The sequence below is a fragment of the Copadichromis virginalis genome, linkage group LG5, assembly GCF_057382275.1.
Source record: "Copadichromis virginalis isolate Kocher_CV1m ecotype Utaka linkage group LG5, C_Virginalis_male_GT1.1, whole genome shotgun sequence".
In the NCBI taxonomy this organism is placed as follows: Eukaryota; Metazoa; Chordata; class Actinopteri; order Cichliformes; family Cichlidae; genus Copadichromis; species Copadichromis virginalis.
The window spans coordinates 37,017,679-37,034,579 of NC_140622.1; the positions used below are offsets into that span (position 1 = coordinate 37,017,679).

Sequence of the window (16,901 nt, forward strand, 5' to 3'; positions counted from 1 at the left end):
TGCGCAACGCAGATTTTCTGTGCGCAGAGACTGTGCCAGGGGTGCGCAATTGCGCACGTGCGCAGCTTAGAGGGAACATTGCACCTATGGCTAATTTATCATTTAACCTAACATCCATGTTGAAGCCAGAATACCTGGGGGGAACCCATAAAGGCACAGGGAGAACAGCTAGCCGCCACAGAGAAGGTCTCAGCAGCGAGTGGATTTGAACCGTGTGGATGGCTTTGAAAACACTCGCTGTTATACTGCTGTTCTGACTAATCTCCGAAGCCAGAAGAAACCATTGTTGAGGGGAAAAAAGAGGAAATGCCAAATTACTCACAAGCAAGACAAAAAAAAAATCAGTGTGAACATGTCTTGTGGAGTGATGAATCTAAAATTTTAATTTGTGGTTCAAGTCACTGTCAATACGTCCCGAGGTCAGTGTCTACGGCTATCTATAACAGATAGAATCTGCATTTCAGCAAATGGTGGGGATCTTATCAAAACTGATGAAATTATGAACAGAGAAAAGTGCTGTCAGATTTTGATCCACCATGGAATTCCATGTGGAAAATGCTGGATTAGAGAAAACTTAATTTTTCAGCATGACAATGATCCCCAACACTGCCTATCCCTTAAAAGCATAGAGTGTCTGGAGAGAAAACACACACATGGAGCACTACCATTCATGCACTGGCCTCCTGAGAGCCCGGACCCCAACATTATATATAATATTTAACAGTGATTTAGAGAGAACAGACCAAAAGACAGCCAATATCCAAAGAAGAGCTTCAAATGTCCTTCAAGAAGCCTGGAGAACTTTTCCCGAAGAAAGTTGTGTTGAAGAACAAAGCTGGTCATACCAAATACTGACTTTCAAGCTTATTGGAATTGTACAGACTTTGTTTTTGTCTTATATTCTGTTTCAAATTATGTTTGCCCATGTTTCAATACATCACTGCATCTTAAAAGGTGATATCAGTTGTGTGTTTAAAGCATATATCCCACTTTAATAACAGCATGACAAGAATGTTTCTGGCGCTTGTCTTAACAATTCAATTTTCAAGGTTGAGAATTGCAATGCGGAGCCAGTAATTGCACTGCATTCAAGGCGCATAATTCAGTTGTGAGCAAATTTCTTTAAGAAACAAAATGGAAAATAGAAAATCAATTTGCTTATTTATTTACTATCATAAAAAAAAACTTGGCCTTCATTAAGTTCGTTGACAGGATGCAACTGTCATGGTTACATCCTGTGTTCTGTGTTTTAGACTTTTTAATTTTGCTAAATTCATTTTGAGTTTGAGAACTGGGCCTATTTCTGGATGTTATTATGTTGGGTTTTCTTTTTTACTTACTTTAGGTCATCAGTCATCAGTTTATTTTCCTGTTCCCTTAGTCCTGTCTCTGTGTTTCTTGTTTAGTGATTTCCTCCTGTTTTCTTACACCTGTCTTTATGTTTTGTCCTCAACATCTTCCATGTTAAATCTATTGTTTCCATGGCTGTGTCCCAATTCAGGGTCTGCACGCTTGAAGTACGCATTTCAAGTGCGGTTACGTCACCGCCACGCGACGACGGCTGTCCCAATTCGAAGTGTACTTCAAATGCATACTCCAAATGCACCGTCGATTTCCCCAAATATCAAGCGTGGTCCGGTGCACGCTTCTTGGTCCCATATATCCCACAATTCATAGTGCGGCGGTGGGTGTGGATAATTTTGCCGCAAAATACGGCAGAAGGGAGCAGCCGAAGAGGGGTTTTTTGTTTTTTTTTCCAAACTTTATTGAACTTATAACGCGAACAGTCAGTCATTCCAGTTCAGTTTGTACAGTAGACATACAAGGCAAATAAGAGTAACAATATACAGTACAATGGAATAAGAAGGATAAATAAATAAAGGATAAAAAAAGAAAAAAAAAGGGGGGGGGGGGGGGGAATGTGACAGACTTCATAACAACTTTGTACTTGAAAGTTGTGACACCTCATTCCTTAAACATTTCTGAATGAACTTCAATCAATGATAAACCTTTTTTATTGGAAGTTAATTTAAGAGAGTTTAAGTAATATTTAATTTCAATCAAAAGCAAATTAAATGATGGGGTTGAGTTTTGAAATTTATGTATATGGAATTTCCCTAATGAGATGGAGCGGCCGAAGAGTGAACTGTCAAAAGTACTGAATATGACGTCACTTATTTGTTTAATAATTAAAGTCAGTCATATATCCACAAACACAACAAGCTGAAAGTCAGTGATATATGTATATATATATGTGTGTATATATATATATATATATATATATATATATATATATATATATATAAATATATATATATATGTGTGTGTGTGTGTGTGTGTGTGTGTATATATATATATATATATCTTATATATCTGGACAGAGATCTCCTATGTTATTCCCGGGATCTGCTGGAGCCACTCGCCTAGCGGTGACTCCCAAGCTAGGCGAGTGGCTCCAGCAGATCCCGGGAATAACATCGGAGATCTCTGTCCAGAAGAGCGCAGTCCTGGGAACAGGACTGTATATATATATATCTCACAGATTTTACGCTTGCATGTCGTATGCATGCTACTTCCTGTTTTATTTTGTCAGTCCCTCGTCTCATGTGCCTTGTTTCAGTTTTGCTTCTGCTATAGTGATGTGTAACAAAAGTCCAGACTTTAAAGGGGAGTCCTTACAGTTTTCCACTGCAGTGTTTATTCTGTATTTTTTGACCTTTCTGATGAGTGGCAGGCAGTGTGAATTGCTGCTTTGTCTACAGTAGCAGAAGCAAGCACCACAATATCAAGTGTATTCAAAAACTATAGCCTTTCTTTTAATATGCCAGCTTTTTTTCACATCAGTCAACGAGCAAGGACTTTTTATACAAAGTGTTTTCTTTTCTTTCTTTTTTTCTCGTTTCTTCATGCACATATTCGAAACACATTAAAACAGGTGCATATAATTACACAGTAAAGTGCATTTGAAACTATGCATCAACGTTCATCTTTTTCCTAACCTTTCTCATTTATCTCCTTTTGTAGGTATGGGGACATGGTGCCAAAGACAATTGCTGGAAAGATCTTTGGCTCCATCTGCTCCCTGAGTGGCGTCCTGGTGATCGCTCTGCCCGTCCCTGTCATTGTCTCCAACTTCAGCCGCATCTACCACCAGAACCAGAGAGCAGATAAACGGCGTGCTCAGAAGGTACAAGTTAGTGTCTTTTTCTCATGTGCTTCAACAGGGACAACAATGAATATTAGGGGTGCAACGATACACAAAATTCACGGTTCCGTTCAGGTCGATACTTTGGTGTCACGGTTCGATATTTTTTCGATAGAAAAAAATGTTCATGCCTTTTTACTTTGTCATTTATTAAAATTATAAATATATGTTTTAACTCAAAAGTACAGTTTTTAAATTTAATGTTGCTGAAAGTAATAAAAAAATAAATCTATATGATCGAGAAATCACTCATCTTTGGAAAAGAGAGTTTGTTACAGAGAAATGGCTCTTTCCAAAATAAAAGCTATACTACACGCTTCTTCTGGGCTATATTCTCAGCAGAATATTAAACATATCAGGTCCCCATAAGGAGAATCATGTGCTAACGGCTGTCTAAATGACTCGGCTAAAGTTTGTAGCATGCGTGCTTGTTGTTTTTGTCTGCTTCCACTTGTCTTTGCACTAGGATGATGTCGGCGTAAATGTGCAGTCATATTCGTTGTGTTCCCACTAGTGCTGTCAGCGTTAATCTCGTTGAAATGACGTTAACGCCACAACACGGCAAATCTCCGTTAACGAGCTACGGCGGATCGCCACGTGCATGGGGCTGGACGGCATCAACACGTTAACGAGCAAACTGCGCTAACACACTAGTTCCCACCCATGTAATTGAGCATTGCGTGGCACATCCAACATACTGTTTTACTTTAGTCCATGACGCGCTTACCTTCAGGGTCATACGTCACATGAAAACCAAAATAATTCCAAACGCCAGATCTGAATGAGGGTGGGGGAGGTTCAATTTGCCATGTTGCAACGAGAGCTCTGTCTCGCTAGCTTGCCCTGCGGTCAGTGCGTCACTGCGTTCGGCTACTCCGCCTAGGCTGCACTGTCGAGCGCAGATCCACTGAGCGCTCACACAGACAGCATCGTCAGAAGAAAAGTTGATCAAATAAATTAAAAATTTTGTATTGTTCGATACACATGCGTACCGAACCGAAAGCACTGTATCGAACGGTTCAATATCGATACGAGTATTGTTGCACCTCTAAGGAATATGTGTGGCTGAAATCAGTGGCTGTGTTAAATCATGTGCAAATATTACCAGAGGAGTGCATGCTCTTTATTTTCAAAAGGCCGAAATTGTAATGCAATATGACACATTAATAAATTAATGAGAATAAATGGAAGGATGAAGTGTTGAGTAAAACTTTTGGATGTGCTGTACTAATAGTTAGTCCTAAAATGGGAATAAAAACTTTTGAAAGTCCTTTTGTTTTATTCACATCATTAAAATAATGGATGTGAGTTTAAAGATCTTGATGACAGATGAGTTTCGTTCATATGGAAGGCACATGGGTATTTTTACCAACTTAAAAAAAGGTGCTGGTGAAAGGGACTGACCCCAATTAGGAACTGTACAACTGCTTTGCGAATGAATGTCCTTCACCATAATTCATCCCACATTTTTCAGCACCATCATACACACAAGAAATGTGTTGTCCTTCAGATGCACATTAACTTAACATACTTTTAGACACACTCACACACAAGTTTCTTAGACACACACTAAGTACCAAATGTTAGCCAGCCATTCACTACAATTCCCCCAGTAGGCTTGACCTTTCTATGGGGCTAGATAAGAGCGCTATTAAGTTAGAGAGCAGCTGCTGATAGCTAATTGAGGAGGGAAAAGTGTGATTTGAATCCTTACTGATATTAGAATCCTAGGTGTGTGGTTTTCTAATTAATATACTGATTTCAATCAGTTCAAACACAACAGCATGGGCTCTCTCGCACCTTTATTGAGTCCAGTGAGGCTCAGTTCTGAGTAAAATAGGTCTGATAGAGGTAATGAATTGGTGAACTGGTGAAGTTGGATTCATCCTGTTAGATCAAACCTCAGTCAGTCTTGGTAATATTTACATTCAAGAAATTGAGAAAAACCTTGTGTACTTAGATCTGGTTTCATAATATTTTCGAAAGGCTGCCCAGTTGTGTATGTTTCATAAAAATATGACGCACTAAATAATTTTATCGTGTCATTGCTACTTTAAAACACTGTTTCTCACTGATGTAGTATACAGAAAATACAACCTCTGCAGCACTTCTTCTGTAACACTTTCATAACAGATGCGTAGTTACTTGTTCATTGACAGAATGTCTATTGTTTTGATATTGACATGCTTAAGTGGGCATGGTCGTACTGTTGCTAAGCAACAGCGACTGACAGTAGGGCTGACCAAATATACTCCATGACCCAGCAGCTTTTTTTTCCCATGCATTTGTTGTGCAAGTTGCTTTTTATATTGATCTTGAAGGATTTTTTTTTTAGATATCATCTTTCAGTGGTTGTAAAACATTTTTAGACCACAAAGGGACCATAAACTCTTCACACTAATGAAGTTCTTTTAGCTTTTTGATGCTTTTCAGGCTTATAGTGCCTATTAAAGCAGTGAGGAGGCTCTCTGGGAAACTCTCAATGAGGAATTAATTTACAAAAACATTATTAAGCTGTTAAAGGATAATTAAAAAGAAATAACATTTTATTGCTGCTTTTTGCCGTGGTCGTTGAGGATCTTCCCTCAATAGAAATCCCTGATGCAAGTAAACCATTATTCACATTTTAAAAGCTTAAAGGCTTAAAAACTAATGTTCAAAGTTGAAACAACGGACAGGACAACAAAATGTAAGCAAACACGGAAGTGCAAAAGTGCTTAGAAAGAAATCTGATTCAGCAATTAGAGTTAAGGTCTATAGGTGGCTTTAATATAGTAATTTAGCATAAATGTTTGTATCTAAAGTGTCACGTAAATAAAACAAATTTTAAAAAAAGAAAGTAGGTCTGGACTTGGTATTGTATTAAAAAAATTGTTACCTTGCAATTAATAGGAAATGAAAAAATAACTTGTTCTGGTATTTCAACATGACAAGCTGCACTCTGTCATGGCTTTAAATGGATTTAATGCTATTACACAACAAAAATGTCCCTCACACACGTTGATGTTTTTGTGAAGCTTTAGTTTATCTTGGTCATTGTCTGCTTTTTCACTCATTTTCAGTTTTTCCAGTCTTTCTATCTGACCGCTTTCAGAGGAATGTTTTTGCTTTTTAAGCCTCTTAACACTGACCTGTGAATCATTCAAGAAGAAAAAAGGCACCTAACTCAAGGGATGAGCCAGTGTTGTGCTTACACCTAATAAACATGTTAGCAACAAACCAGTTCTAGATTATAAATTTTAGGCACAAGAAACAAGAACCCATCCCAAAAATATATAATTTCTTGCTACTTCTTTAGTTGAATTTATTAAAAGATGCGAAAAACAACATGGTTAATTAGCATAAAATAGTGTTTTTGCTATTTAGATCGCGGCCCCCAACCTTTTTTGCGCCACGGACCGGTTTATGCCCGACAATATTTTCAGGGACCGGCCTTTAAGGTGTCGCAGATAAATACAACAAAATAAAACTAGTACCGGTACCGAAAAAAGAAGATTTATTCATAACACACGTGAAAAGACCGAGGAAAACAGAGTTAACGATAAAAACAATAACAAAAAACTGATAAAAACCCTGAAAACCATACATTTCACACCCGAGCCTCAACTCTCGCGGCCCGGTACCAAACGCCCGGGGGTTGGGGACCGCTGATTTGGAATATTTAGATTATTTAGTGTGCAGTGTGTCGGTAACAAAATGATTAAAGTGCATAAGTGGAGGACAAAAGAAAAAGTGGCAGGCCTAAAAGAGCAAATGAACAGTATGTCAAAGTGATGTCCTTAGAAAATAGCACAAGACACCGACACCAACCCTGAGAGATGCATTTGGCCCTTCAATTGATCCATCTACTGTTCACCGAAGCCTCATTAGAAATGGTGGAAGGGTGGCTGTCAAGAAGCTCTTCTTGACATATGACAGTTATAGCAGGCAAAATAACAGACCCTGATGCAGGACTCTGAATACAGGAATGAACTAAAACAACAATGAAATCCAACACAAATGCAGGGCAGGAGCAGGAACATAGCTGAGTTTATTTTGTCTGTTTCATTGTCAATATGTACAAAGGAGGTACAAGAGTGTCTACAATCATCTGTTAAACACAGCAGAGGCTCTGACATGGTTTGCAGCTTCATTTCAGCAAGTGGCGTTGGGGACCTTGTCAAAGGTGATGTTGGGGATCTGGGCAGAAAAACTAAGCAACACTATCAGTCGTAGACCAGCCTGCCCAGAGCCTGGACCCTGACATTAACTAGAACAGTCTGGGAACAAAAGGCAGCCAAGAGATTTAAATGTTCTGGGGGGTTGGGGGTATTCCTGAAGACTACAGGAAAGTTTCCCTCTGAGAGTTCAGTCTGTACTGAAGAATAAAGATGGCTGTATACATATGCTGGCACATGTTTCAATAAGCCAGTGAAACAATTCCTTGTTTTTCCAGCAAAATATAAAAAAATTATGGACTACTGCTCATGGTTTTTGTACAGTGTCCCCCAGTGAGCTATATTTGGTCTAATGAAGTAGCTTCTTCTTCTTCTTCTGCCTTTAATATAACTTAAAACAATAGGAAGAAAAATCAAGGGGAAATATCTGTTATGGTAACTCTGTTCAAAAATAAATTTTCCTTTTATTACTTTATATGTTCTGGCCTCCCATTTCTCTCCAGAACTCATTCGTCTTCATTCTTCTATAACCACACACTGCTCTCGGTTCCTATTACAATTATGTAGTCATCAGGGGATTTGATTTTACAAAAAGGTCTTCTCGTGTATCCATCGTGGCTTCTCAGTCATTAAATAGAAAGTAGAGAAACCAAATTGGGCTTAATGATAGTTATTGCCTGCTAACTACTGGAGTGTATGCCTCAGTGCAAAGTACAGTCTGTCTTGAAGTTCAGTAACCCACTGAGGATATAACTAGCCACAGAAACAACCCCTGCCCTGATACTAATGTTCCTAATTCCCCAATAATTTGAAAACCAAACGTGCAGATGACAAAGACAGGTTCCTCTTTTATTCCTTCAGCAAATCAGCACTGCAGCACAGTGCAGTCAGAGTGCCGATAAGTGTCGAGGCAGTAAATGGACTGAGGTCACACCGGTAATGGGACAGCAAAGTCAAGTGGAGCCACACTGAGAGATGGCAGGTTGTTAAGGAAAAAAAGTCCTGAGACCAGAGACGTGAGGGCAAAACAAGACGATGGGAGCAAGAGAGGAAAGAGGGATGGAGGTCTGACAAGAGTAAAAAGAGTAAGAGAATAAAAAGAAGACCGAGGAAGCAGAAGGAGGAAGTGTAAGAGAGGTCTTATTGGGGTAGAAGAAAGAAAAAACAGGAAGAGGGCTCTATATAGCAGTAGTTTCAAGGCTCACTTGTCTTGGAAGTGAACATTTTGAACCTTTCTGCTGTCTGACTGTCAGACTGTGGGTGGTAATGTTGGAGCATATAGGTCTGATTTGTGCGGTCAACTGAGACCACCGATGAAGTAAAATCACCACAATCATGACTGGATTTTAGTCAGGATGTTGAAGAGGCTCGTTCGGGGCACACCAAACTTTAGAGTAATTTCTTAAAGAACTTCCCCAGCCATGAAATACTTATTCATCACCCTTTAGGAGGCATTTACTTCTAAAGTTGAGTTTAGTGAATTTCAATTTTTGGGATTTTGACGGATTTTTAACGTAACCTCTCCTCCCCTTTTACAGTATCATGCTTTGTTTTTAATTTTATGGAGGGAATTTGATGTATCAGAATAACAAAGTATCAAGTATTTGATACTTTCATCAGAATTTTTATACTTTAATAGAAGAATGAGGTTTATTCAGGTGGCTTTGGCTCAGGAGGCAGAGCAGGTCATCTGCTAATAAGAGGGTTGGTGGTTCTATCCCTATCCTCCAGTCTGCCTGTGAAAGTATCCTTGGCCAAGATACTTAACCTCGAGCTGCTCACAATGCATTCATTAGAGTGGGAATGTTAGAAAGTGCTTGTGTGATTGGGAGATGCTGTATAAAGCGCTTTGAGTGTATTTGCCATAAAAATAACACATTCATTCATGGGGTTTTCCGTTTTATTTTACAGTAGAATCTTAAGGAATAAAGCAGTAAAGTATATCAATTAAACTCTGTGGACTTTTTCAACATATTTGAACAAGCAAACATATGAACAACTCTCAAACAGCTCTTTTAGATGAAAGCTGTATGAAAAAGACAGAAAATTTTTAATCATTTTCATAATTTGAATATATAAATGACATAACATTTCAGAAAAAAGAGGCCTCTAGTGAATTTAAAAGCATTGTAGGGAATATGGGGAATTAGAGCTGTGGGTGTTTTTCTCTTGTGTTTTATGCTTCATGTTGTGGGTATTTGTATGCAATATATTGTGTTGTAGAGGTTGTATTTAATGTTTGCTTCCTCGGTCAAGAATTGTGAAATTTGATCTCAGTAGAACTTCCTGGTCAAATGAAGTTAAAGCAGATCAATCACATTTCAGCTTGGGTGTAAGGTTGTAAGATTCTCCGTAGGGAATGATATGTGACACCAAACATCCAGTGTCTTCTCTTTGTTATTGAAATGTGTAGCATCATCATGCCTACATCTAAAGAGCTTCCTGAGACCTTTGGGATATTTATGAATCTGGTACTGAGGTAAAAAAAAAAAAAAAAAGCTAACCATTCCAGTCCAAGGAAAATATTCTAGAAGTAGAAAAGATTTTCAACAACATGAGAAAAAAATGCCAGTCTGTCCAGGGTTAGACTAGAAGCCTCAGATAATGTAAGATTTCATTACAGGATGTGCAGGTAATGCTTGCAACTGTTGCTATTAGCATGCACACATTTATAGTCTGAAAGAGAATCACAAGCTTAACCTGCATGTGAAGCTTGCCATTAAAAAGTTCTTTCTATCCAAAATGAACATTAGAGTAAAACTGCAGCTTGCTAACGTGTACGCAAAGACTTTTTGGAATAAAGGATAAAGACAGAAGCTTTTTGGCTACAGTAACAGCGGACATTTTTGTGCATTGATTACAAGATTGACATGTTGTATCTTTTCTTTTAAAGAGTAACAAATTATTATGCACAAAAAGAAATTCAAGTGAGATTTACTTACTTACTAATGCCCATCTTTTTTTCTTTCTTTTTTTTACCTTTTTTTGAACTTTTAAACTTGCAAATTGTGCAGCCAAAGCCTAATATACAGTAGTATTTTCCTAGTACACTTTCTTAGTATACATTAATGAGGCACAATGAACTGAAGACATTCTTCTCATGATGAACTTGGGTACTGTAACGGCTAGCGAGGCAAGCCACGTGGAGTTATGAAGAAGGACCCAAAATGAAGGCACTTACTTGATGCGACTGAGCTTTACTTACGATAACAAAAGCTAAACAAAAGCAAGGGAGGCAAAATCAGAACTAAGAAAACCTGAACTAGAAAAACTAAGGATCAAACAAACAAATCTGAAACCTGAAGGAGATGGAGAGCAGAGCAAACATGGGTTAAGATACACAGGGAGAAAACACGGAGTTAACACGGATGGACCCGTGGTGCGCACAAGAGAACACACACTTTAAAAAACAAAGAGTCCACTGTGAGCGACCATCTTTGAACAGAGGCGGGGGTTTACGACACCAACTCTCTGCCATCTATAATCCAGTTTTGAGATCCCTTCCCAGACGCCTTAACGCCCACTCACATCCTGGGCCATCTGATCTCAGGAATTCGCATGATAAGGTGGGGCCAGGTTTCACAATGAACACACCCGACACTCTGGCTGATTGGGACCCACACCCAGTTTCCCACCTTGGCTCAGGCGATTAGAGGATCATCAGGGGGTCCTTTTGTCCCTCTGTGGGGGGTTTCTCCCACTAGGTTTATATCTGGGACTCTCCACCATTTGACCTTAGAACTGAAGAAGCTTCTCGGATGAGAGGTGAAACGTCTTCAAGCAACTTAAAGAAGTCCAGACGCTTTTCTTTGCAAGCTCCTTTGACCATCACATATGATCTTCACAGTGCAGAGAACACAAATTAGCATCCATTACTATAATGAAATAATTTGTTAGTTTGAAATGCTACAGGGAACTATGTACCTGTACATTAATGCTGTGGAAAGACTTCCTGTTCACATAGTCTCCTTCATTTACTGAAGGAGCAATGATTGGAATGTGAGTGCCATCTATACAGCCAATCACGCCTGGGAACCGTGAGAATAAATGTAAAATTTAAGTAGTAGTTCAAGTATCACCACATCATGAATTAAGTTTTGTTCATCCTGATACCTGCAATTTTGTGGAATCCCTCTTTGATAAATCTTGTGGGTCTATGACCGGGGAACACCACAAACGAGTACAGGAGACGTTTCAGTGTAACTGTAACATTCCTGACTGCCCGACAGACGGTAGCCTTGGAAACGTGCTCAGCATCGTTTGCAAAAAACCGAAGTGCAATACAAATAATATGTACAGAACTGAGAGGATGTCCGCGATGTGTCACATGAGCAATATATGGCCTGAGGATGTTATCCAAATAAATTATGGATTGTGCTGAAAAACGGTAACGTTCACACAGAAAATCATCAGGAAATGATAAAATGCGCTCTAATCACTCTCTCCCGGCGGAGAGCTCTGCGGAGAATTTGGGCTTCAACATCTACAGGTTTCTGACAAAGAGGCGGAGAAAGTCAGGGTTAGTTGAAGTAAACCTGATAGGGGGCAGGTTAGCTTCACGGAGTGTGTCGTCATAGTAACTCACTCAGAATTAATCTAAACTCGCTTTGTGAAACCGAAAACCCAGAGTTTTCATTAACTCAGGGTATACTTACTCAGATTTTGCACTAAACCGGCTTTCTGAAACAGGGCCCTGTTGTTAGAATGTATTTAATATTACTTTCTACACCAGGATCTTTTTCTACGCAGCTGACGGCTGTAACTGTGCAGGGGCGGATCTAGCAAAGTTTAGCCAGGGGGGCCGATAGGGCATGAACAGGGAAAAGGGGGCACAAAGACATACTTTTCTTTCTTATTCTCATTTAAAATGTCTAGCTTTTAATAAATAATTATCTGAATCTGACACCCAAAGTTTTAATCTGATGTAAAATGTATAGAAGTCCATTACTGTATATAGTAACTGTTAAGTCTAATATACCCTAGTAAGCTATAGTACATTTTCCTTTGGGAAGGTACCATCTGTGCAGTCTGCAATTTTGTTGAAGAAAGATGTTGAATCTATTTAATATTTCTTGAAAAATAATTGATTTCTGTGCATTTTTTTTCACACTGCATCAAATTAAGGTTGATTACGTCGATTAAGCATCATGAGGTGGAGCGTGAGGGGTGGTTCCCTATTTTTTATTTATTTATTTTTGTTGTTGCTGGGAGTTGGAACCCTATTAGTTAGGTTGCTTAATATTTACGCTAAGTACTCTTTAAAATACCAGAATAGGGAGGATGGTGTAGGTTTAAGTTTATTAGATTGATCAGTATTGCTGAACTATGAAATATTTTTTTTTGCATACAGGTATAACAGAATAGCTTTAGTGTAGTTGTTGTTTTAAACTTGAGTATGAACTTATACAAAATGCAGCAAGATATTTAAAAAACAGTTTTGTTGATTAAAAAACACTATATCGGATTCATATCGGTATCGGCAGATATCCAAATTTATGATATCAGTATCGGTATCGGACATAAAAAAGTGGTATCGTGCCATCTCTAGTTCTAACACACCTGAATCAAATGAATGGCTTGTTATTAGGCCTTTGCCAAACTTGGTGGCATGCTGAAAAGGTAATCCAACCATTTGATGCAGCTGTGTTGGAGTAAGGATGCATCTAAAAGCTGCAGTAGCTCTCGAGGACTGGGATTCGGCCCTGATCTGACATATGAAAATTCCTCGGTTTGTTTCAGTTATTTATTTACATTTTTTACTTACTTTTAAGTAAACATAATTTTTTTCTGTTTGGCATTTTCATGATGATGAGTTTTGTAGGACAAAACAATAAATTCATTATCATTGGTAGAGAATTTTCAGTTACATTTTCACTAACATTTCAGTGAAAGATTCATTCAGTCCTTCTGGGGCTCAGACAAACTTTTAAATCAATGGGATTTTAAGGCCATCAAAAGCAAATTGACCTTTAAAAGGCCTGGTTTGCAGTTCGTTCAAGAGCATACACAATGGTTTACAGCATAAAAATGAACACTACAGTGCTCAGTTGGAAAACAAATCATTTTTATTGCAGCTAGACAAATATTGATCCATGTGTGATACCTTTATTAACTATTCAGGGACTTGATTTTAAAGCAGTTTGACTTAATCTGCTTCAATATTTTCCACTGTCTTTAACTTTGAACTAAATGAGACTCAATCACACCTCTGGAGTTGTCATGTGTTTAGAGTAAAAGTTTCTTAGAGAACTGTTTGGGCTCAGCAGCTCATCACAGACGCTCAGCACAACCTTTTGCACTTACAGAAGAATCAGAGACGCTTATTCTTTCATATTTTTCCCTTTCTTGTGTCAAGTAGTACTTTTGATCAATCATAAAGCCAGGCAGCTTGTGACGGTAATTTCACTGGTTCCTAATTCATTCACTCTTCAGCTGCAGAAAGAAGCAGTCAATGATCCTCCCATTTTACCCCTGTCTCACATACTGACCACGTACATACACAAGCACTATTATTACCTCTCAGGTTCCAGCTTTTCATACAACTTCACTAGTCTGACAGGCAGTTTTTGAAGCGTCTAAATATTACTTTTGAATCATGTCTGGAAAGCAGATGTTCTTCGGTATCTCCTGTTTCTTAAATGTATATAAAGGGGGTGAGAGAGAGAGAGCACAGTGGGGTGAGGTTAAAGATAAAGCTCACCTTACAGTTGTCATAATATCCTCTTCATTTTATGAAATCCTTAATGCAATATCTCTCTCATTTCCTGCCTCCTTTGTTCTATTATTTTATCTGTTATTTAAAGCAATTTTATCTTTTTGCTGCAACAGAAAGGGAATAAAATAAACTGATAAATGTTGGCAAACAGACTTTGCAATGTTGTGAACTCAGTAGGTTCTCATGGGCATAATTGGCACTAATGCAGCAAATTATCAATTTGTGCTTGCAGCACCATTAAATGCAAGACTTGGCTTCATGTTGCATTTATATTTTTCTTAGTTTGAGCCCATTTTTTTTTGTTGTTGCTTTTCTTGGTGGACCGACTCTTTAGTTTTATCCTTTTTAGAAGAATCAATCTGAAGGGTTCAGACTCAAAAGTCTCACAACTTTCTGCCAAAAATTGGAGTTTCAAAGAGATCATCGTGATTCTTCATTCTTTATTTATGATTAGTCAGAGTTTGCTGCTCTTCCAGGGATCCAAATAAAATGAATTATAAAAAAAACAAAAAAAAAAACTCTGTATCAATGGACTGGAAGGAAAAACTAGAAAAAGCGAAGCTGTAAAGAATCAGAAAATATAAGGGCTAAAGTTACAGATGAAAGAATAAAAAGTTAAAAGAAGACATTCATTAAAAAAAGCTTTTTGATTCAATCTACACTGCCTTGGCAAAATTGTTGTTAGACATCCCAATTAAAGCTACAACTACCCAAGAATTGCTTTCATGATTTTGATTGTTGTTTTCTCTATAAAACATAAGAGATCTTTATATATTTAAAAAGAGCACTGTGTTAGACTAAAAACTGATCAAAGTATTTACATATTATTTAACTGTTTTAAACCTGTTTAAAGGTCCTCATATTCTTGCACACCTGTAATCTAGAGTTGGTATAAGCCTCCAGTAACTTGAAATCCTATCATGTTTCCCCCAAACACAAAGACAAGCCATTATCGTAGAATTTGCTGTCTAAAACCTTTTTCTAGCTGGTGACTTCAGCCTCAGTCAGCATCTTTGGGAAAAACTGGAAACTGAGCCAGGCCTTATCGCCCAACATCACTACTGGGATTTCAGCTAAATGTGAGCAAAAATCTGCAGCAGCTAGATAGCAACATATTTATGCTCATTTCAGACTTGAAATTAAATTTTCAGCAATCCCAAATGAGTGTATTGTTTGGGTGCCGACTTACAGACATACTCAGTAGCAGCATGTTACAGACACAAGAACATGACAGCACTCTCTGTCATATATAATGAAAGAGAGAAATTTGAAAATGCAGAGATAAGAGCAGTCATGTAGTAGCTGTGAAAATTACTACAGAGTTTGTGTGATGAGTTGGCAGATTCTTATCATTAAATAGGTATTAGTCATCTTCTCCGACCTCCCGCCTACCTTGTCTGATGCTGTGACTTCTTCTTCGTCCCACACCCAGAAAGCCAGACTGGCCAGGATAAGAATAGCCAAGTCCGGCAGCGCCAACGCCTTCCTTCAGAGCAAACGCAACGGACTTCTCAACGAACTGCTGGAGCTGACGGTGAGAAAGACCCCTGACCCTCTGAATGCGAAGATCCACCAACAGCAAAGTGGGCGCGATGATTTCTTGAAAGCTGTTTTAATTAAGTGTGCTCATTAAAAATGGTGCAATGCCAGCAGGTTGTAATTCAGTATTAATCATGTTGTTCCTTGTCAAACGCCCATGTACTAATTATTTCAGTTCACTGCAACTCAGTTGCTTGGAGGCAACTTCACATCTGCAGTACGCAAACACAAGCAAAGTGGCAACAATTACTGTCAAATAAACAGAGAACAATTTAAAAGTAATTTAGAGGCTATAAAAGAAGAAGTTGGAGCCATTACATTCTTGTTGTTATGCAGGGAAGAGGTGATAGCAGAGGCTAATAATGCCCCATGTGAGTGTTATCTGTGTAATAACACAAAGTGCTTTTTTTGGTTGTTCATCAGTCTGAGACTTGATTTAATCTGTGTCTGTGAAAACGGTAAGCTGAGGTTATCTAGGATGTAAGATTGTTCTTAATTGCTTGTCGAGTTGCTCTTGGTAATAATTAGGTTGTTAGTGCATTAAAGGAGGCTTCAAAGCAAAACGGAGCCGCTGAACAATGAAACAGTGGAGACAATAGAGATTAACTTGAAAGTAGTTTTGAAATTCAGTTTCTAATGCCTAGCCTAAGAAGAGGACATAAATAATTATTTGCTCTACTGTAATGCATGTCTGAGCATAAAGATCAGAACTTTCTACTTTTTGAATCAATCATCCCCTCACTCTTTTATACAATATATATATATATATACACATATATTATAACCACCGTGGAAAAATGTGTTAGGTAAAGTGTGAGCAAATTGCCTAAATCCCATCCATCTAGACCATCGCTCGTGTTTTCAGTGACACACTCCCCTCCTTGCAGATGGTTACTAAAATCCATTTGGACCTAATAGAGTCCAGTATGAAAGCTCATGGGTGTCTGCAAGTGGTTAGAATTATCATATAAATGCCATCTGTGAGCACTGAGCACCCCCCTTTTCTTTTCGTGTCTGTGATGAAGCTGCCAGAGTCCTGATGCATCAAATTACGATGGTGTCAATTCTGACAGTCGGTGACGCTGCGTGGGTCCGAGGTAGGAGTGAGTGGAGATATATGACAAAAATCACTGATTCTGTCACAGTCATTAGTTAGACTAGAAGTTCACTCGGGGTCTGGTTGCATCTTGGCTTTTTTTATTTGTTACTTAGATCACGGGTATTGATAATCCTGTTGAGTTTTATGGTAATCTTGCATACGAAGGCATTACAGCTTTATCTCTTA

At 38.4% G+C, this 16,901-nt stretch overlaps 1 protein-coding gene across 1 annotated transcript in view; it reads left to right on the forward strand.

Moving 5' to 3' along the window:
• LOC146710261 (A-type voltage-gated potassium channel KCND3-like) overlaps positions 1–16,901 on the forward strand; it is a 105,304-nt gene that overhangs the window by 74,370 nt on the left and 14,033 nt on the right. Inside the window, exons 3-4 of the mRNA XM_085457624.1 lie at positions 3,025–3,187; positions 15,510–15,611. Coding sequence (XP_085313750.1) covers positions 3,025–3,187; positions 15,510–15,611 — 265 coding nt within the window. The remainder of the gene's footprint in view (positions 1–3,024; positions 3,188–15,509; positions 15,612–16,901) is intronic.